Source organism: Mustelus asterias, unplaced genomic scaffold (genome assembly GCF_964213995.1).
Source record: "Mustelus asterias unplaced genomic scaffold, sMusAst1.hap1.1 HAP1_SCAFFOLD_481, whole genome shotgun sequence".
In the NCBI taxonomy this organism is placed as follows: domain Eukaryota; kingdom Metazoa; phylum Chordata; class Chondrichthyes; order Carcharhiniformes; family Triakidae; genus Mustelus; species Mustelus asterias.
In genome coordinates, this window is record NW_027590433.1 from 205,704 (window position 1) to 228,184 (window position 22,481).

General features: G+C 47.0%; 1 protein-coding gene and 1 long non-coding RNA gene across 2 annotated transcripts; both read left to right on the plus strand.

Moving 5' to 3' along the window:
* The first annotated feature begins 24 nt into the window (after nt 1-24).
* LOC144486829 (uncharacterized) lies at nt 25-4,106 on the plus strand. Its single transcript, XM_078204853.1, has 2 exons — nt 25-190; nt 2,549-4,106. The coding sequence occupies exons 1-2, from the start codon at nt 60-62 to the stop codon at nt 3,315-3,317; spliced, it is 900 nt and encodes a 299-aa protein (XP_078060979.1). The 5' UTR covers nt 25-59; the 3' UTR covers nt 3,318-4,106.
* Nucleotides 4,107-12,707: 8,601 nt separating this feature from the next.
* On the plus strand, nt 12,708-20,721 carry LOC144486833 (uncharacterized). The gene is made up of 3 exons (XR_013496341.1): nt 12,708-13,322; nt 14,190-14,523; nt 18,417-20,721. It is a non-coding gene; the product is annotated as an uncharacterized LOC144486833 (long non-coding RNA).
* The last annotated feature ends 1,760 nt before the right edge of the window (nt 20,722-22,481 follow it).

Consider the following 22,481-nt stretch of genomic DNA (forward strand, 5'->3'; position numbering starts at 1 on the left):
CTGGAAACTGGGACCCGGGAGGAACTGTAAAACCTAAGCCCCGCCCTCACTGTTGCGTCATGAAGACCCTGGCGCATGCGCCTCTCGCTGATCCAAGATGGTGGCCGTTAGACTGGACTTGGGTTTCGGGGGGAAAAAAGATCCGGAGCTGCAAACACAAATCTCAATCGGGGTTTGAGGCGCCCGCCAGGTGTTTAGAAACTCTTCTTCTCCAGAGCCGGCTCCATCGCTCCCTCAGAGTTTCCGCTTCCTTCCCCGTGGCAAAGAGACAAAAAGAGAAACTCACCCCATCGCCATGACTGACAGTGCGCATGCCCCAATACTGGGTGATAAGACGGCTGCGCAGTACCTTCCTCTGGTGTAAATAGAGGGCATTCACCACCGCGGCGAATGCTGGGTAAACCCTCCGTCATTGAAAGTCGTTATTATTGACCGGTGATATTTTTGCTGTGATGTGGAGATTGGGAGGAAGGTCGAAAAAGCTGTGCACAGATCCTTCATTCATCAGAAAGAACAGAAGTGGGAACTGGTGGATAATTTTGATTTATTATTGTCACATGTTATGGTTTACAGTGAAAATTATTATTTCTTGCGCACTGTACAGACAAAGCATTCCATTCATAGAGCAGATAGGAGAGAAGGAAAGAAAAGGGTGCAGAATGTAGTGTTACAGTCATATCTAGGGTGTAGCAAAAGATCAACTTAATATAAGGCAGCTCCATTCAAAAGTCTGATGGCAGCAGGGATTAAGCTGTTTTTGAGTCAGTTGGTACCTGATCTCAGACTTTTGTATCCTATTTCCCAATGGAAGAAGGTGGAAGAGAGTGTGTCCGGAGTGCGTGGGGTTCTTTTTTGATTTGATTTATTATTGTCACATGTATTAGTGTACAGTGAAAAGCATTATTCCTTGTGCACTATACAGACAAAGCATACTGTACATAGGGAAGGAAAGGAGAGAGTGCAGAATGTAGTATTACAGTCACAGTTGGGCTGTAGAGAAAGATCAAATTAATGAGAAGTAGGTCTATTCAAAAGTCTGATGGCAGCAGAGAAGAAGGTGTTCTTGAATCGGTTGGTACATGATCTCAGACTTTTGTATCTTTTTCTTGGTGGAAGAAGGTTGAAGAGAGTATGTCCGGGGTGTGTGACATTCTCGATTATGTTGGCTGCTTTTCCGAGGCAGCGGGAAGTGTAGATGGAGTCAATGGATGGGAGGCTAGTTTGTGTAATGAACTGGGCAAATGCCCCAAAGTTTTCCACAAACAGCAGCAAAATCCAACCACTTCAGTCAAATGTAAACTCAGAAGCTGGTGTGACTGAGTGAAGTATTTATTTGAGTAACTGTCAGGATTGTTTTCTCATGGATATTCCAAGTCATTTTTTAAATCATTCAATTGATTCTAGTCGTTGGCTAGACGAGCATTTATTGCCCATTCTTAATTGCCTTTGAAAAGCTGGTGGTGAGCTGCCTTCTTGAATCGCTGCAGTCTATGTGGCGTAGGTACATCCACAGTGTTGTTGGGGAGGGAATTCCAGGATGTTGATCCAATGACATTGAAGGAACAGTGACATATTTCCAAGTCAAGATGCTGAGTGGCTTGGAGGGGGACTTCCAGGTGGTGGTTTTCCCATCTGTCCACTGTCCTTGTCCTCCTGGATTGTTGTGGTCATTGGTTTTGTTTCTTTGTTTTCCTTTCATCTGCGGAATTTGCTACCCCAAAGTGCGGTGGATGCTGGGCAGTGAGTAATTTAAGGAGGAGTTGGACAGATTTTTAATTGGTAATGGGTTGAAAGGTTATGGGGAGAAGGCAGGAAATGGGGATGAGAAGCATATCAGCCATGATTGAATGGCAGAGCGGACCCGAGGGGCCGAATGGCCTAATTCTGCTCCGATATCTTATGAACTTGCAGGTTTCATACAGATTTGCAATATACAAAAAATTCTTTGGAAGTGGACATTACTGACAAGGCCCAGGTATCTGTAATGAATTACTATCACAGACAGTCATGTGTTGCCAATCGCCACTTGTCCTTTGTGATGGTGATAGTTGGCCTTCTTCTTGAACCTCTGCAGTCCATATAGTAAAGGTGCTCCCACAATGCAAGAGTATTAGAATTTGAACCCAGTCACATTGAAGGGACAGTGATATTTGTCCAAGTCAGGGAGTTGTGTGGTTTTCCCATGTCCCAGCTGCTCTGGTACTTCCAGGTGGGAAAGATTGTGGGTTGAGGAGATTCTGCCAAAATCCTGGTTGAGTTGCTGATGTATAAAGTCTCTCTCCGTCACCCTCCTCCCGACCTCTCCCTCTTCACGCACAAAGGCTGGATTCTTGTTGTAGGCTCTGAAGAGGTGGAGGGTTCCTTTCCCTCAGTGCATTGGTAAACAGTTTGAGGCTTTGTCACAATCCAGCAGCTTTCATATCCACTATGTCCTAGTCCCAATCCCACAATTTACCAGATTAGATCAACTCAGTTTCACATTTTGTCTTTGTATATTTATGGCTTGTCTCTCATGTTTCCCTCTTTCTGTTTTCAATTCATTTTTCAGGGGATTAGAAGGTGAGGAATTACAGACAATTGTAAATCAAGGATCACATCAAGATCTGACAGAGAGCTTTGATTCATCAGGATCTAAATATCATAGGCCATTAAACATGGAAGAAAAAAGCACCATTCACAGTGGGGAGAAACCATACACATGTTCTGTGTGTGGACAAGGCTTCAAACGATCGTCTGGCCTGTCAAGACACAAGCGCAGTCACATCAGGGAGAGACCGTATAAATGTGGAGACTGTGGGAAAGGATTCAATTACCCAGTTGGCCTGGAAAATCACCGACGCACTCACACTGGAGAGAGACCTTTTACCTGCCCTGTGTGTGGGAAGGGATTCACTCAGTCAGCTGGCCTGTTGATACACCAGCGCATTCACAGCAGGGAGAGGCAGTTCACCTGCTCCAAATGTGGAAAAGGATTTACTCAGTCATCGGCCCTGCTGATGCATTGGCACACTCACACAGGGGAGAGGCCATTCACCTGCTCCGTGTGTGGGAAGGGATTCACAGATTTCTCTGCCCTGCAGAGACACCAGCGAGTTCACACCGACAGGAGAGAGTTTAAATGCACTGAGTGTGGAAAGAGTTTTAAAACTCCACGCACACTGCGGGAGCACCAGTACATTCACACCGGTTCCACACCGTTCAGCTGCTCCCACTGCCAGAAGGGGTTCAGGACATCATTCCATCTTGTGGCACATGAGCGCATTCACACTGGAGAGAGGCCATTCACCTGCTCTGAATGTGGGAAGGGATTTAACTGATCATCCAACCTGCAGAAACACCAACGAGTTCACAGTGAAGAGAGACCGGTTAAATGTCCAGACTGCGGGAAGGGCTACAAAAGTTCTGAGGAACTGCGATGCCATCAACGTGTTCACTCTGACGAGAGACCGTTCACGTGTTCTCACTGCGGGACTGGCTTCAGGCGATCAGGCGACCTCACTGTACACCAGCGAATTCACAGTGGGGAGAGACCGTTCACCTGCCCTGTGTGTGGGAAGGGATTCACTTGTTTATCCTCTCTCACTTCACACCAACTTGTTCACACAAATGAGAGACCATTCAAATGTTCTGACTGTGAGAAAACGTCTGCTCGCACACCAGTGAAATCACTCTGAGGACAAACCGTTCACCTGCACTGAGTGTGGGAAAGGATTCACCCGGTCATCCATTCTGCTGAGACACCAACAAGTTCACAGTGAGGAGAAGCCGTTCACTTGTTCGATGTGTGGAAAGAGATTCACCCAGTCACACAACCTGGTGAGACACCAGCGAGTTCACCAGTGATCACAGGGGTGTGATTCTGCTGTTATTGCTGCTGTTAATTACATCCCAACTAAATAACGTTTATACTGATAGTTGGAGTTTTTCTGATGTAAATCAGCCCTGTTGGACTTGGAGAATGCCCCACAGCATCTCTCATTCATGTGTCAATAAATCTTCACGCCTGCAGGCCTTGTTTTAAATTTAAATCACTCAGAAACTGTATTGAACTAAAGATGAATAATAAACAGATCACAGTCCAATCCACCCCTGTGTGAATGTGCCGATGTATCAGCAGGCCGAGGACTAAAGTCTGTTTTGTAACTTCAGGATAAGGATTTGAAAGCTCTGAATGTTGGTTCTCTCATATGTAGGCTGGAGCTATTTGATAGGCAGGATGTTAATAGCTGTAAACTTGTCAGATGTCGAAAGAATTACTATTGGAGTAAACTCACCCATTTATAACCTCAGACTCTGGTCCCTAGTGTGATGAACAGGTAACACAGTGGAATAGCAGGATGAATATGTGGGGCTACGGGGATAGGGCCTGGGTAAGATGCTCTGTTGGAGAGTCGGTGCAGACTCGATGGGCCCTGTACCGTTGTGCATTTACCCTGCTAACCCCCTAACGTACACATCTTTGGACGCTAACAGATAATTTAACATGGCCAATCCACCTAACCTGCACATCTTTGGAATGTAGGAGGAAACGGAAGCACCCAGAGGGAACTCAGACACAGGGAGAACGTACACAGAAACCCACTGCTGTCAGGCAGCAGTGCTAACCACTGTTCCACCGTGCAGCCCTTCATCTGCTGCTGAATCCCACATCCACACATTACTGCCAGACTTGACAATTTCAACACATTCCTGACTGGTCTCCCACACTCTGTAATTTTGAGATAATCCAAAATGTCCCCATGTCTTGCAGACGCTTCCTCCATCTCCACAACCCCCTCTTCTAATTCTGGACCTCTGTGCAGCCCCTTTGCAATTCCTGCAGCATTGCTGGCCTGCGGACTAATGTATGGTTCAATCCCCATTCCAGCTGAGGTCGGTGTTGGAGCTGTCTCCTCACCCTGCCCAAGAGTGGATGGTAACGGCAGCCTGCTACTGACACAAACTGCCAGGGAAACAGCTCTGGATGACACATCAGCAGACATTTGGGGTTCCAAATGCTTGAAAACTGTTAACCTGTGTGAAATTGAGGTGTATTACAGACTAATTTAAATATAGGATCAGTGTCATTGCTTATTTCCTCACTGCTATAAACAGCGGAATTCTCACTTTGTAAACCTCAGCTTGAAGGAATAAAGTGAATAAATTGGGATATTAACTTTTACCATTATCCATCTGAAGCCAATGGACTCCCTTTTCCCCGCCCTGATGTGACACTGAATCTTCTTAGGTTTGAAGAAGAAACTTAACCTCAGAGCACTGGGCGGTACAGTGGCCCAGTGGTTCGCACTGCTGCCTCACAGTGCCAGGGATTTGGATTTGATTCCCGGCTTGGGTCACTGTGCACATTTTCCCCGTGTCTGTGGATTTCCTCCGGGTGCTCCGGTTTCCTCCCACAGTCCAAAAGATGTGCTGGTTAGGTGCATTGGCCAAGCTGAATTCTCCCTCAGTGTACCCGAACAGGTGCCGGAGTGTGGCGACTCGGGGATTTTCACAGTAACTTCATTACAGTGTGAATGTAAACCTACTTGTGACTCATAAATAAACTTTACTACTGGCCTCAGTACCCGAGACCTGGCAGGATGGCAAGAATGGCCTGGGGCTCCAGTGAGGTGTACTGGAGGGGCTGGAGTGGGCAAGAGGTGACACTGGGAGGAGCAGCAGCTGGGAGGCCTACAGCGACCTCTGGTGGACAGGAGGGGATGATGTGGAGATGCCAGCGTTGGACTGGGGTGAACACGGTAAGAGGTCTCACAACACCAGGTTAAAGTCCAACAGCTTTATTTGGTAGCAAATACCATTATGGTTAGGTGCATTGGCCATGCTGAATTCTCGCTCAGTGTACCCGAACAGGTGTACCCGACTCAGGAGAAACCTGACAGTTTAAAAGTGATGTGGAGATGCCGGCATTGGACTGGGCTGAACACAGCTTTTGCGCAGACTGCACTGCTGCTGTTTCCCCTCCTGTAAGAAGTCTCACAACACCAGGTTAAAGTCCAACAAGTTTATTTGGTAGCAAATACCATAAGCTTTCGGAGCGCTGCTCCTTCGTCAGATGGAGTGGAAATCTGCTCTCAAACAGGGCACAGAGACACAAAATCAAGTTACAGAATACTGATTAGAATGCGAATCCCTACAACCAGCCAGGTCTTAAAGGTACAGACAATGTGGGTGGAGGGAGCATCAAACACAGGTTAAAGAGATGTGTATTGTCTCCAGACAGAACAGCTAGTGAGATTCTGCAAGTCCAGGGGGCAAGCTGTGGGGGTTACTGATGATGTGACATAAATCCAACATCCCGGTTGCGGCCGTCCTCATGTGTGCGGAACTTGGCTTTCAGTTTCTGCTCAGCGACTCTGCGCTGTCGTGTGTCGTGAAGGCCGCCTTGGAGAACGCTTACCTGAAGATCCAAGGCTGAATGCCCGTGACTGCTGAAGTGCTCCCCCACAGGAAGAGAACAGTCTTGCCTGATGATTGTCGAGCGGTGTTCATTCATCCAAAGTCCAAAGACGTGCGGGTTAGGTTGATTGGCCAGGTTAAAAATTGCCCCTTAGAGTCCTGAGATGTGTAGGTTAGAGGGATTAGTGGGTAAATATGTGGGGGTAGGGCCTGGGTGGGATTGTGGTCGGTGCAGACTCGATGGGCCGAATGGCCTCCTTCTGCACTGTAGGGTTTCTATGATTTCTATGATCCGTTGTCGTAGCAGTTTAAAAGTGGCCAACTCTGGCTGCTGGCTGATAAAAACCTCCCAGAAGGTTCGGCAGGACAAACATAACCTGTCGGTGGACTGTGCTAAGAGAAAAAAAGGTGAGAGCCCCCTGAATATGCAAGTGGCCAAAAAGGCAGACGCACCAGTGATCGAATCATCAGAAGGACAAAGGACAGTAAACAGACCAGCAGGGAGTCAATGGCCACAGAAATCGGCCCATCCACAGAAGACATTGAAATAACGACCCACGGGGGTTCACGGCAGTTCCAGCCTTTTGTGTGTGGACTTGACTAAATTAAACTGAAACTGCCGGTGATCGAAAGCCCCATTGTCCTTGAAAATCACCTACGGGGGCAGGGAAGGTGTTTTTGTCAAATTGAGCTGAGAGTCAAACAAGCAGAACCAAGCTCTCTTCCAGAATCACAAGCAGGGACACAGACAAGCAGGACCAAGCTCTCTTCCAGAATCACAAGCAGGGACACAGACAAGCAGGACCAAGCTCTCTTCCAGAATCGCAAGCAGGGACACAGACAAGCAGGACCAAGCTCTCTTCCAGAATCGCAAGCAGGGACACAGACAAGCAGGACCAAGCTCTCTTCCAGAATCGCAAGCAGTGACACAGACAAGCAGGACCAAGCTCTCTTCCAGAATCACAAGCAGTGACACAGACAAGCAGGACCAAGCTCTCTTCAGTTTCGACCCTGCACTAAGACATTTGAGCCGACCACAAAGGAACCCCTTTTAGAATTGTGAGTATCCCAGCCAACCTTGTGAAGCTCCCGAGGATAGGATAGAGGTTGAGGCAAGGGGAGGGGTGGTGTATTGTAATTTTAAACTTCAGTAATACGTTGTACCCATTAGCATTTCTCCCATAGTGCAGTATAAAGTATAAGTTTTATTCCTGTGTGGTGGGGTATTGAAGAGGTTGATTTTATTATTAAATAAATCACTGTAAGTTTTGAAACTCGTTTGGAGTCCGTCTTGCCTCTTGTTCTCTCATCAGTGCACTCTGACGAGGTCACAGTTTCAATATCCCTTACCATAAATCCGGAGTCTGGAACCGAGGGTGATCTGAGTGATTCGAACCCGCTCACTCAAAGGAGACTGCTGGTCAGGAGATAAAGAACAGAGTCTCTCTGTTCTCTCTCTTGGAGACCTACTCGAGTGGAGTGGGTGCAGGGTGGCCGTTGTCCCACCGACAAGGGAGAGAATCACTCAGGCCTTGGTGGCGGTTTTGGGATGGCTGTGTGATATAAGTATCAGGTTACCGGTCAGGTATAAACGGTGAGCCTGGTTCAGCGCTCTCTCCTGTGGACTTGCCCCAGTGCAGCATTCCCCAGCCTTTGAAATTTCAAGGCCTGTAAGAGAGAGACACTCACAGCTATCGGCAGACCCTCAAACATCGGCCTGTAAGTGGAGTAACAAGGAAGATCCCGCTACATCCCTCCCTCCAATAAGAACCATTCACTGAGCACAGCAGTTTCACCCTCATTCCCACAGTCTGTATTCCAGCCTTTATCACATCCACTCTGCTCCCAGATACTTTACACCATTAGATATTACAATTCAAACTTTATAATCTCTACAATTTACTATTTGTTCAAGGAGATTAGGGCGGCATGGTGGCACAGCGGTTAGCACTACTGCCTCACAGCGCCACGTACCTGAGTTCAATTCCTGGCTTGGGTCACTATCTGTGCAGAGTCTGCATATTCTCCCTGTGTCTGCGTGGGTTTCCTCCGGGTGCTCCGGTTTCCTCCCACAGTCCAAAGATGTGCTGCTTAGGTTGACTGGCCATGCTAAATTGACCCTAGTGTCAGGAGGATTAGCAGGTTAAATATGTGGAGTTACGGGGATAGGGCCTGGGTGGGATTGTGGTTGGTGCAGACTCGATGGGCTGAATGGCCTTCTTCTGCACTGTAAGATTCTACGATTCTATGAGTTCACAAAATTAAAGTTAAAAGTTAAATTTATTTATTAGTCACAAGTAAGGCTTACATTAACACTGCAATGAAGTTACTGTGAAATTCCCCGAGTCGCCACACTCCAGCACCTGTTTGGGTCAATGCACCTCAATAGCGCATCTTTCAGACGGTGGGAGGAAACTGGAGCACCCGGAGGGAACCCACACAGACACGGGGAGAACGTACAGACTCCACACAGACAGTGACCCAAGCTGGGAATTGAACCCGGGTCCCTGGCACTGTGAGGCAGCAGTGCAGACAGACAGTCAAGAAATCATCAATTCCACTCCCACCCAGAGCGATGGGGATATATTTAGAGTAACAGTTTTAACAACACCAGGTTAAAGTCCAACAGGTTTATTTGATAGCAAATACCATTAGCTTTTGGAGCGCTGCTCCTTCGTCAGATGGAGTGGAAATCTGCTCTCAAACAGTGCACAGAGACACAAAATCAAGTTACAGAATACTGATTAGAATGCAAATCTCTACAGCCAACCAGTTCTTAAAGATACAGACAATGTGAGTGGAGGGAGCATTAAGCACAGGTTAAAGAGATTCGTATTGTCTCCAGACAGGACAACCAGCAAGTCCAGGAGGCAAGCTGTGGGGGTTACTGATAGTGTGACATCAAGCCAACATCCCGATTTAGGCCGTCCTCATGTGTGCGGAACTTGGCTATCAGTTTCTGCTCAGCGACTCTGCGCTGTCGTGTGTCCTGAAGGCCGCCTTGGAGAATGTTTACCCAAAGATCAGAGGCTGAATGCCCATGACGCACTTCAGTGGTCACGGGCATTTGTCAGGAGAGAAAAGTGCTGACGTTTCGAGTCCAGATGACCCTTTGTCAAAGACTGACCTCTGAAGAATTGAGAAAGGGAGGTGGAGAAGAACAAAATGAAAGATCTGCAAACTGACAAAATGTTTCACGGCCCAAGACCAAAGCGAGTGGTAATGGGACAAATAAAGATACAAAAGATGTTCTGGATGAGGTGTGAATAGCTGGTGAGCGATAGTCTGAATGTAAAGTAAAGAAAACAAGTGGGAAATGAGGTGAAAAAAGCAGCAACGAAACACAGAACACAATGGGGGGAGAGATTGTGGTGTAAAATTGTTGAGCTCAGTTTTGTTCTGAAGGCTGTAAAGTGTCTCTTTCAGTTGCGGGAAATAATATATTTCCCAGTTCCGATGACAGGTCACATTCAGTCTGTTTCTCTCTCCACAGAGGCTGCCTGACTTGTTGAGTATTTCCAGCCAAAAGAGAAAACGCTGGAAAATCTCAGCAGGTCTGGCAGCATCTGTAAGGAGACAAAAAGAGCTGACGTTTCGAGTCCAAGTGACCCTTTTGACAAAAGCAGCAATTTGCTGTGAACTGGGCCGGGTTGAGGTTTTGAGTGACAGTCCTGGGGCGATATCAGGACAGGAACAGCCACAGATTCCCCCTTTTCCCTGGGACATTTCACTGGAGCTGTGTTGGTGAGTGTTTGTAATCTCTGTCTCACTGTCTCGGTAATGGGGGCAATTTCCAGCGTTTTCCGTTTGATGTCAACCAGAGAATGTGGAAGAATTGTCACACCCGAAACAGATGTCTCTTCCTCGGGACACCCCAGCTCGGGTCTCGTTGGGGGGGAGGAGGGGGAGGGGCGGGGGAGTTGGGGGCGGGGGCGGTGGGTAACGTTCACAATTTTGTGTTTATGTCTGGTGCGAATAATACTTTGGATTAAACGGAGAAGTTTTTTAAACTGAGGAGAGTAACTGCATTTGGGCGCTGACTTTAAACAACATTAACAAGCCCGGGCTGCTGGAGAAACATTTAGGGATTTGTGAGCAGTCAGTTCCGGCTGGTTTGAAGTGAAATCCTGTCGGTGCTGCGGCAAATCTGAACTCAAACCAGACAAACTGGAACCGCTGGGCTGGAGATTCCGGGTGTTGGGATGTGGGAGCTGGGGGAGGGGGAGATGGCGCTAAAACTCTGAGCCTGAGTTTCGAGCGGGATGTGAGCGGGATAAAGGGAAGGAATGACAGGGTTAATGTGGGAGTCAGGGACAATAGCAGAAGGTGGGAAGCTCTGGAAAGGAGCACGGAGGGTAAAGGCCATCAAAGAATGCGTGTTTAAATGAAGATAAAAGCAAAATACTGCGGATGCTGGAATCTGAAACAGAAAATGCTGGAAAATCTCAGCAGGTCTGACAGCATCTGTGGAGAGAGAATGGAGTTAATGCTTCCAGTCTGGATGATCACAGATGCGATCAGACCTGCTGAGGTTTTCCAGCACTTTCTGTTTTTGATTAACTGAAGGTTCAGCAGGGAAAGAAGCAGCGAACTGAACACACTGAACCCAGGGGGAGGGGGTGACCCAGGATAAGCTCAGTGAGGCTCTGCAATGTCCATCAACACATCCACATTCAGACCTTAGAGAGCCAAGGGGGAGGGGAAGGAGAAACTATTTGGGGCACAGCAGGAGGTCACCCCTCCCCCCCACTCTGTGGTTCCACAGACCCTCCCACACCTGGGCAGGGTTGGCTCGAGGTGCAGGAAGCTGCAAGCTGAGAGGCTGAGCTGTGAACTGGGCCGGGTTGGGGGTTTGAGTGACAGTCCTGGGGCTATATCAGGACAGGAACTGCCACAGATTCCCTCTTTTTCCTGGGACGTTTCAGTTGAGCTGTGTTGGTGAGTGTTTGTAATCTCTGTCTCACTGTCTCGGTAATGGGGGTGGGTTGTAGATTGCTGTGAGTGTTAGACTAAATAACCTCTCCTCATGCTGCCAGTTCCAGTCTGCAAACTCCATTTCTCAGTCCAGTTTGCTGCTCTGTCTCTGTCTGTCTGTACTTTGCTGCAGTGCTCCACATTCTGAGCAACATCCAGCCCATTGTTATCACCCGAAATTTGCGGCAAACTACCCTCACTGTGGCACAGTGGTTCGCACTGCTGCCTCACTGAGTCTGGGTTCGATTCCAGCGGTGGGTGACTGTCTCTGCGGAGTTTGCACAGTAAGAAGTCTCAGAACACCAGGTTAAAGTCCAGTAAGTTTATTTGGAATCAAAGCAAATTACTGCGGATGCTGGAATTTGAAACTATGTTCTGTGGAACATCGTTTCCTCACTTGTTCCTGTGCAGCAGTAAATCCTCATCCTGAACACTTTCCCTCCTCCCTGTCCTGCAACCAACTCCCACACTGACCAACCAGCTCATATTTCAATGGATTGTGCCGTGTTTGACTCCACTGTGCCAGGCTGCATGGTGTATGGGCGCTGTTTCACCCATAAGATGGATGTGTGCAGCACCCTCTTCCAACTGTTCTGGCTGCCAACCAGCCCGTGCCCACCCACACAGTTCCAGCAGCACCGCACACAATACTGCTCACCTGCTCCGACAGACTCATGAAGGATGTCCTTTCATTTTCTCTGAGAGAGTTGGTCAGCCTGGCAAACCCAGTGTGAAATATCTTCACAAATCTTTTCTCCCACTCTCTATTCTGGATGGGTTCAGTTCTCTTTTGTACAGAGTGAAAATAAAATCAATTATTTTCTCTCCTGGTCACTGCAGGGAGCTGCAGCTTTTTACTGGGGGTGTTGGGGCCTCCAGCGGGTGTTTGTGAATCCTCCCCGCCCACCTCCCAGGGTTTCCTTCCTTCCCAGAGATCAGAGTCCTCATTGATTTGAGGCCAAAGTGTAACCTCTTATTTATTGTCCCCCTCCCCCATCCTCTGATGTGAACCATCCTCCAGTGGCTGAGCCAGGATGGGGCCGTTAACCTGGGCCTGTTCCCGGGAGGGAGGGAGGGAGAAGCCCCGCAGCTGCAAACCAGGGAGCTGACAATGATTCTGAAGGGTTTGCGGATCCACAAAGTGTTTCCAAATCCTCCCAGCCACCGCCTAACGCTGACTCCGCTTCTCCGGGACAAACAAGCGCCAAGGACAGCAATGACACTGCGCATGCTCCACATCACAATGCCCGGGGACTGATTGACGGCAGCTCCGGACTAATAGGAAGAGGGGGCGGGGCTGGAGGTCCGAGCGGGAGCGGCTGGTCCTCCAACCAATCGGAGTGAATGAGGGGCGGGACCTGAAGCATGCGCAGTGCGGGTAATGGCGACGGACGGTTTAGAAAATTGAACACCAACGATCTCCCTCTGTTAAGACCCGAGAATGAAGCCCAGCAGGACTCGGGAATGAAGCCCAGCAGGACCCGAGAATGAAGCCCAGCAGGACCCGAGGACTCATCAGCCCAGCAGGACCCGAGAATGAAGCCCAGCAGGACCCGAGGACCCATCAGCCCACAGCTCCAACAGTTTGCTGAGGACCACTTCCCTGGGAATTGTGCTTTTTCAGAGTTCATCCCACACTTCTGTTTTCTGATTTCCAGCTGTTTCTGAGTTTTAACTGTATCTCTATTGTGAAGACCGAGGCAAAATACTTGTTCAATTCATCTCCCAGCTCCTTATTTTTCATCATCAATTCCTGGACTCACTTTCTATTAGACAGTTAAGAAATGAGGTGGAGCAAGTGACTGAAGTGTCAGTCAGGGAGCACGATTGGGAGCACCAATAGTTTCAAAATAGTTCTGGAAAAAGATAGGACAGGTCCACAGGTCAAGGCCCTAAACTGGAACAGGGCCACTTTTGTGGGCATTAGGCAGGATCGAGCAGATGTCGATTGGGTGAGTTTGTTTGAAGGGAAAGGAATGACTGGCAAATGGGAGGTTTTAAAAGTGTGATATCAAGAATCCAGGGGCAGTATATTCCTGTTAAGATGCAGGGAAAGAATGGCAAATTTAAGGATCTCTGGCAGACAAGGGACATTGAGGCTCTGGTCAGGTAAAAGAAGGAAGCATACATTGGGTTTAGGAAATCGGGGACAAGTGAATCACTCTGACTATAAAAAGTGTAAGAAAATACTGAGGAGGGAAATCAGGAGGACAAAAAGAGGGTATGATATGGATCTGGCAGGTAAGATTAAAGAAAATTCCAAGAGGTTCTATAGATATATTAAGAGTAAAAGGGTGGCTAGAGAGAGAATAGATCCCCTTAAAAATCAGTATGGCCATCTGTGTGTGGAGCCACAGGAGATGGGTGAGATTTTTAATGAATACTTCTCCTCTGTGTTTACTGCGGAGAGCACCATGGGTGCTAAAGAAATAAGGGAAACAAGTGGTGATGTCTTGGGCACACGCATGTTACTTGGGAGGAGGTATCTGCAGCCTTATAAAAGCAAATTACTGCGGATGCTGGAATCTGAAACCAAGAGAGAAAATGCTGGAAAATGTCAGCAGGTCTGGCAGCATCTGTAAGGAGAGAAAAGAGCTGATGTTTCTTGTCTAGACGACCCTTTGTCAAAGCTCTGAAACATCAGTTCTTTTCTCTCCATACAGATGCTGCCAGACCTGCTGAGAATGGGGAGAGAGTGTGTGGGATGGAGATTTACAGCTTTTGGGGAATGAGAGAGGAAAGAATGTTCCATAGAAATTGTCTGTTCTGAATTTCTATCCTGTACTGACACTGATGACTTTTGTAAACTCATTTTACAGGATATTGAAAGAGGAATCACAGGCTGAAATCTCAAACGTCACGTCTAGACGCGACAGAATCATATTCCTTGGGACCTCAATATCATCAGACTTTGAATCCAGAAGGAGAAATGATTGTCCAGTCTGTCAATTTGAAAAGATTTGAAATGTCAGTGTGAGTGAAAAAGCATCAACACACTGCCACACTCGAGTGAGAGTGTTCCAATGCACTGACTGAAGAGCTTAAACCAATTACACAGTCTGAATAAATATCACACCATTCACAGCGGGGAGAGACTGTAATCTTGTTCTGTGTGTGGACGAAGTTTCAACTAATTGTCCACCCAAGAGAGAGGTAAGGACACCTGCACCATGGAGAAACCATGGAAATGTGTGGACTGTGGGAAGGGATACAGATACCCATGTCTGCTGGCAGCTCATTGGCGCAGCCACACTGGGGAGAGGCCATTCACCTGCTCCCAGTGTGGGAAGGGATTCACTCAGTTATCCAGCCTGCAGACATAGAACATAGAACATTACAGCGCAGAACAGGCCCTTCGGCCCACGATGTTGCACCGACCAGTTAAAAAAAACAAAAAAAAACTGTGACCCTCCAACCTAAACCAATTTCTTTTCGTCCATGAACCTATCTACGGATCTCTTAAACGCCCCCAAACTAGGCGCATTTACTACTGATGCTGGCAGGGCATTCCAATCCCTCACCACCCTCTGGGTAAAGAACCTACCCCTGACATCGGTTCTATAACTACCCCCCCTCAATTTAAAGCCATGCCCCCTCGTGCTGGATTTCTCCATCAGAGGAAAAAGGCTATCACTATCCACCCTATCTAAACCTCTAATCATCTTATATGTTTCAATAAGATCCCCTCTTAGCCGCCGCCTTTCCAGCGAAAACAATCCCAAATCCCTCAGCCTCTCCTCATAGGATCTCCCCTCCATACCAGGCAACATCCTGGTAAACCTCCTCTGCACCCTCTCCAAAGCCTCCACATCCTTCCTGTAATGTGGGGACCAGAACTGCACACAGTACTCCAAGTGCGGCCGCACCAGAGTTGTGTACAGTTGCAACATAACGCTACGACTCCTAAATTCAATCCCCCTACCAATAAACGCCAAGACACCATATGCCTTCTTAACAACCTTATCTACTTGATTCCCAACTTTCAGGGATCTATGCACACATACACCTAGATCCCTCTGCTCCTCCACACTATTCAAAGTCCTCCCGTTAGCCCTATACTCAACACATCTGTTATTCCTACCAAAGTGAATTACCTCACACTTCTCCGCATTAAACTCCATCCGCCACCTCTCGGCCCAACTCTGCAACCTGTCTAAGTCTTCCTGCAAACTACGACACCCTTCCTCACTGTCTACCACACCACCGACTTTGGTGTCATCAGCAAATTTGCTAATCCACCCAACTATACCCTCATCCAGATCATTAATAAATATTACAAACAGCAGTGGCCCCAAAACAGATCCCTGAGGTACACCACTTGTAACCGCACTCCATGATGAATATTTACTATCAACCACCACCCTCTGTTTCCTATCCGCTAGCCAATTCCTGATCCAATTTCCTAGATCACCCCCAATCCCATACATCTGCATTTTCTGCAGAAGCCTACCATGGTGAACCTTATCAAACGCCTTACTAAAATCCATATATACCACGTCCACTGCCTTGCCCCCATCCACCTCCTTGGTCACTTTCTCAAAAAACTCAATAAGGTTAGTAAGGCACGACCTACCTGCCACAAAACCATGCTGACTATCACCTATCAATTCATTACTCTCCAAATAACTATAAATCCTATCCCTTATAATTTTTTCCAACATCTTGCCGACAACAGAAGTGAGACTCACCGGTCTATAATTCCCGGGGAAGTCTCTGTTCCCCTTCTTAAACAATGGGACAACATTCGCTAACCTCCAATCTTCTGGTACTATACCAGAGGCCAACGACGACCTGAAGATCAGAGCCAGAGGCTCTGCAATCACTTCTCTTGCCTCCCAGAGAATCCTTGGATAAATCCCATCCGGACCAGGGGATTTATCTATTTTCAGACCCTCCAGAATATCCTGCACATCCTCCTTATCAACTGTAATACTGTCTATTCTACTCCCTTGCAACCCAGTGTCCTCCTCAGCTATATTCATGTCCCCTTGCGTGAACACCGAAGAGAAATATTGGTTCAATGCTTCACCAATCTCCTCCGGTTCCACACATAACTTCCCTCTGCCATCTATAACTGGCCCTAAACTTGCCCTAACCAACCTTCTGTTCTTGACATACCTATAGAACGCACCAGCGAATTCACACTGGGGAGAGGCCGTTCACCTGCTCCCAGTGTGGGAAGGGATTCACTCAGTCATCCGACCTGCGGGCACACCAGCGAGTTCACACTGGGGAGAAACCATTCACCTGCTCTCAGTGTGGGAAGGGATTCAGAGTTTCATCCCACCTGCTGAGACACCAGCAAGTTCACGAGTGATTCCAGGGGTTGGATTCTGCTGTTCTTGTTTCTGCTCTCAGTTGCATCCAGGACTGCATTTTGTTCATTCTCACAGTTGGTCAATGGGGAGGGTCAGAGGGTTTCTTTCTGCTGGACTGGCCGGTCTCAGCCTCCAGTGGGCTGATGCTCTTTCAGTCTTGTTGCGAATACCTGGTTTCAAATTTCACAAGGATCACAGAGTGACAGGATGTGAGGAAGGTCAGAGATATTTAGTCAGCATTTCTGTTTGAAACCCCCCAATGCCCGTCCAATTTCCTTTGTAATTGTTTGTTGTCTCCACTTCCTCCTCCCTCATAGGCAGCGAGTTCCAGGTCATTACCATTCACTGCTTCAAAATATTCTTCCTCACATCCGCCCCCCCTCCCCTCCACGCCTCTGATCCAGAACCTTAAATCTGTGTCCCCCTCGTCCTTGTCTCATCAACTAATGGGAACAGCTTTTCTTTGTCCACCTTATCTAAACCTGTCAGAAGCTTGTCCACCTCTATCAAATCTCCCCTCAACCTCCTTTGCTCCAAGGAGAACAACCCCAGCCTGACATCGACAATAAAGAACAAACTAACAGAATGTGTTAATACCTGAAATCAAATGGGAATGTTTAATTTCTGTTTTAAAGATATTGTGAATATATTGTCCTGGACAATAAAGAAATTGGAATAACTCACCTTGCGAGTGGTTGAATGGAATATATCAATCTGGTATCCACCTACAGTCTAGTGAAAGTCTGGAATGGGATGGGATGAATAAGTTGATCACTTTCTCTGGGAGATATTTACAACTTTGTCCATGAACTTTGTTTGAAAGCCCGGCCACTACATGAAATATCAGCACCATAACAGGGGGAGATAAGAAAGACAGACACTCACTTTGATCTTTTCATCAGCACATCTGAAAGTTAAGAATGTGTGACATGATTTTGGGATACCGGAGTGAGTGTGCAGATGTGATGTGTTACATGTGAAAAATAGCAAGCCTAAATCCATGGTGAGATGGAGTGAAGAGCGGGTCCCAAACACACACAGCTACTTGAGACACAGCAGGAGATGAAATGGTTCATGTGGCCAGGGCATTGAGACAACATTGTGACATCATCAAGGCATTGACACACACTCCAGAGAAACTGAGTTCAAAACAATCAGGATCCAATTAAACACACTGCACATGCTCACACAGTGAGGAAAATTAAAATAAAATGGATAATATTATAGATTGGGACAATTAAGGGCTTGGGGGAAATAACACAGTAAGAACTGTCCACAACTTAGATAGGGGTAAAGAGAGAGCTGGAGAATCTTTTACATCCATGCTTGATCTGTTGCTTGAAGCATCTGTCCTTATGTACAAGTAACCTAGAACTCACGGTGCTCCTTCAGGAGTAGGAAAGATCAAGTAGATGTTACCCCAGGCGGGGCCAGAACTGGACAATAACGGATTGAAATTGAGTGAGGGGTCAGAGGGAGAGTTCTCCCCCCTCAAGGTGTGGACTGTAAGAATCCTGGGGGACCCCCTACTTTGGGTTTTCTTGCTAATTAGTGAATATTAAATTAAATTCTATGACTGGCTGTGCATTGATTTTGAATTTGATTGTGACACTTCTCCTGTTTTTATTCCTGTTGTGATTACGCTCTGGGTAAGGATGGTTGACAGGTGACAGGATGGGAAATTGTGGTTTGGATCTTCATTAACCAAATGTTTTATTGATCCGAAAGGTGTAAAAGGGGTCAAACTTCAGCAGAAATCCAGCAGAGCTGAGAACAGACGACTTGCTGTGTGGGAACAGGGAGATAAACAGCTCCCAGAGGACAGAGAAAACAGGAGTGCCTTGAATCCTGGATGACACCTGGGTGTCACGAACACCATGTTTTCACTGCTTGGCATGGGAATGCTGACTCCCTGTACCAGGGACGGAGCGTGGGAAGACAATTGTTTGAGAGTTTGACATGGCTTGGGCAGGTACAGATGGTTCAATGACAGGTTTTGTAATTGATCCGTTCACGTGTTAGCTGAGCAATGATTGGGTTAAATCAGTCTCCATAGACTTTGTGATGTAAAAAAGTATAAGAAGGGATTCCCCGAGCACAGAGATTTGTCGAGGTTTTACATATTGCATTGACTGGTGCCATGGCATCTGGGGCAGAGCAGGGAGCATTTCCGTGGAGATGCTGCTTCTTCCCAGAGTGTAATGGTAATGCTGCTGCACTTTGATACGACTGCTCAGACATTAGCCTGTGTCGGCTCTTATTGATACTGAATAAAATCTAACCACTGTCACCAATAAGGATTATCACTGGGAATCATTTCAGAGTTTGGGAAAAGGGGAGAAAGGGTTAATTGACTCCCTGAACTCCATTTTCTAACATCGCTGAGTCAAAAATAAAATCCCATCTCCCCCTCTGGTTCCTTTGCCAATTACCTTAGAGGGACTCACTTTCTGTTAAAGAGCCTGCCAACCCCTCCCACCCACTTTCCCTAAAGTGCATCAATCTCATCAGGAAATGTCCAGAAAAATCAAATATTTTTACTGATAAAAGTTTATTAATGAAACAGAACATGGTTAAAACAAACAGAAAACGACTTGAGGATCAAAGACAACCAGAGTAAAGGATGTTCACAATGTTCTGGACACAAATGGTTTCTCTTCAGCTCCTCTGTACCCTGTTCCCGCGACTCCCCGCTTTGGATACAGGGACACTGAACCCCGGGGGTCACATCACCATCAGCCCCGGTCACCTCCTCCGGTGCCCTGATTGGTTGGAGGCCCATTTCCCAGTCAGTCCTCCAGCAGCTTCCTGTCTCTCTATAAGTGCAATGCCCAGGGCAGTTTCCCAACTGGGGCGCAGGCCCTGTTAATCTCAGCTAAATTCAGCCCTCAGCTCCGTCGCCTGGCTGTCATTGACATGAGCAATAGAGAGACGGAAAGGTGTCCCAGGCTCAAATGGGAAGTCAAAACTTGTGTCTCTGAATCAACACTTCAACATTTGCCAGTCAAATCCATGTTATTTACACTGGGGGTTTTTATGATGAGATTAATTGATGTGTTCGGCTCTTCAGCAAGCTCGAGAAGCACTGATTCCAGATTGTTCAATACTTCTGTCTTGAATCACAAAAGCTTCTCACTTTATCCCCTTCCTGAACTGAATTCCATCATCCTGAGCAGCTGTGGATGTCACCTCTCTGTGTAAACTCCTGCCCCTTTTTATAAGGCTCTCTCATTCCTTATTGTGGGTCAATTCTTTAATGGTTGAGGATCGCTCTGTGATGTAGTGAGTGTTTATCCGGTCAATCAATGTTTCTGATGTCAGTCACAACGTCCATCGTTACTTTTCACCTGTTTCTTACTCTGTGTTTTATAAAAATAAAGTTTATAAACTTTTACAGAATGGTCAGCTGTAAGGTTTCTGTAGTTGGTGATGAGGTCATCCAAAGGTCAAAGCCTTTCTCTTTTCTACTTCCTGTTTAACTAAGGGGTTGTGTGGAATATTCCATTCAGTGGGAGGTGGTGGGATAGTGGGAATGTCTCTGGCCGAGTAATGCAGAGACCCAGCAAAGGATCTGGGGACAGGCAGCTGGTGGGATTTCAATTCAGTGAATCAATCTGGAATTATATAAAGTTAGTCTCAGAAACGGTAACCATGATACTATCGACTGTTGTAAAAACCCTTCCAGTTCACCCTCTTCATGCTCCCTATTAGGGAGGGAAATCTGCCATCCTTACCCGGTCTGGCCGACATGTGAATCCAGACCCACACAGCGATGTGGGTGAATCTTAACTGTCCCTCTGAAATGGCCGAGCAAGTCACTCCGTTCAGGGGCAATTAGGAGATGAGCAACGTGTGCTGGGGCTTTGCCAGCAGTGTCCACATCCCAGGGAAGAATAAAGAATATTCCACGGAAAGTGATGGGTGATTTGAAATGAATTGAAAGTAGGTCAGGAGGTGCTCGTATCGTCCAGAGCTGCTTTTCAATGGATCCTCCTGTTTAAAATAAAAACACATCAGTGTGCCCCTTTCCCAGACACAGTTGACCTTGGAATATCACAATGCTGTTTTTAAACATTCCTATGTTAAAGAATCAGTCATTTAGAATTGTGAAACACAGAAATTAAATGTTCCGTTTTTCCTGGGATCCTCCTGTGCCTGGCACCGGTGTCCTGAACAAAGTTATTAACATTCTCTGTGTTAAAGGTTCCTCCTGGTTCTTGCTGTCTGTTGTGTCCTTTGTCACAGTCTGTACCAGGACATTTCTATTGAAAGGTTGTTAAGAAATTCCAGTGAATTCCAGCCCCTTGTGTAACGTTCCATTTGGTGTGCGTCAGATTCAGAGATGTCCACGTGTGTGTGAAAAGGGTTCTGGGTCAGGGGTTTAACCCTTCTTTCCCCGTTAGTAACAATGAGCCCTTTATTCAATTCTGAAGTCTAAAGTCCTCATTAGATATCAATTCTACCTGTTATCTACATTTCACCAACCAGTCTATATTTTCATCACAGGACTGCAGTGGGAGCACCGTCAACATCTTACTGACTGGATCGATTTTATCGAGGAGATGATGAAGGTGATCGATGAGGGTAGAGCAGTGGATGTTGTGAACATGGATTTTAGTCAGGCTTTCGACAAGGTCCCTCATGGTCGGCTCATCCAGAAGATTAAGATGCATGGGATTCACGGTGACTTGGCCACTTGGATTCAGAATTGACTTGCCCATAGAAGTCAGGGAGTAGTGGTGGAGGGTGTTTTTCTGACTGGAGGTCCATGACTAGTGGTGTTCTGCAGGGATCCGTACTGGGACGTGCGCTATTTGTGATATATATCAATAACTTGGATGAAAACGTGGATGGGTGGGTTAGTAAGCTTGCAGATGACACAAAACTAGATGGAGTTGTAGATAATGTCAAAGGTTGTCAAAGGATACAGTGGGATGTAGATCAGCTGTAGATATGAGCGGAGAAATGGCAGATGGATTTTAATCCGGGCAAGTGTGAGGTGCTGCACTTTGGGAGATCAAATATTAAGGATAAGTATGCAGTTCATGTACAGAGGTCTTGGGGTTCAAGTCCAGAGCTCCCTGAAATTAGCCACACAAATATTTATCGGTAAAGAAGGCATATGGCATGCTGGCCTTTATTGAGTACAAGAGTCAGCGTGTCATGTTGCAGCTTTATAAAACTTTGTTTGGGCCGCACTTAGAATATTGCGTTCAATTCTGGTCACCACATTACAGAAAGGATGCAGAGGTTTTGATGAGGGTGCAGAAGAGGTTTCCCAGGATGCTGCCTGGATTGGAGGGTGTGAGCGACTGACAAACGAGGGTTGTTTTCTCGAGAGCGGTGGAGGGTGAGGGGAGATCTGATAGCAGTCTATAAAATGAGAGACAGAGAATCTTTTCCCCCAGAGTTGATATGTCTAATACCAGGGAGCATGCACTTAAGGTGAGATGGGGAAAGTTCAAAGGAGATGTGAGAGGTAAGGTTTTTACACAGAGAGTGGTAGGTGTCTGGAATGCGCTGCTCGGAGTGGTGGTGGAGGCAGATACGATAGGGGCGTTTAAGGGGGTTTTAAATAAGCACATGAATATGCAAGGAATAGAGGAATATGGACCAAGGGCAGGCAGAAAGGAAGAGTTTAATTTGACATCATGTTCGACACAACATGGTGGGCTGAAGGGTCTGTTCCTGTGCTGTACTGTTCTATGTTCTATTTGTGATCTCCATTTAGAAAAAGGAAACAGAGGCACTGGAGAAGGGGCAAGAAAGATTCACAAGAATAATCCCAGAACT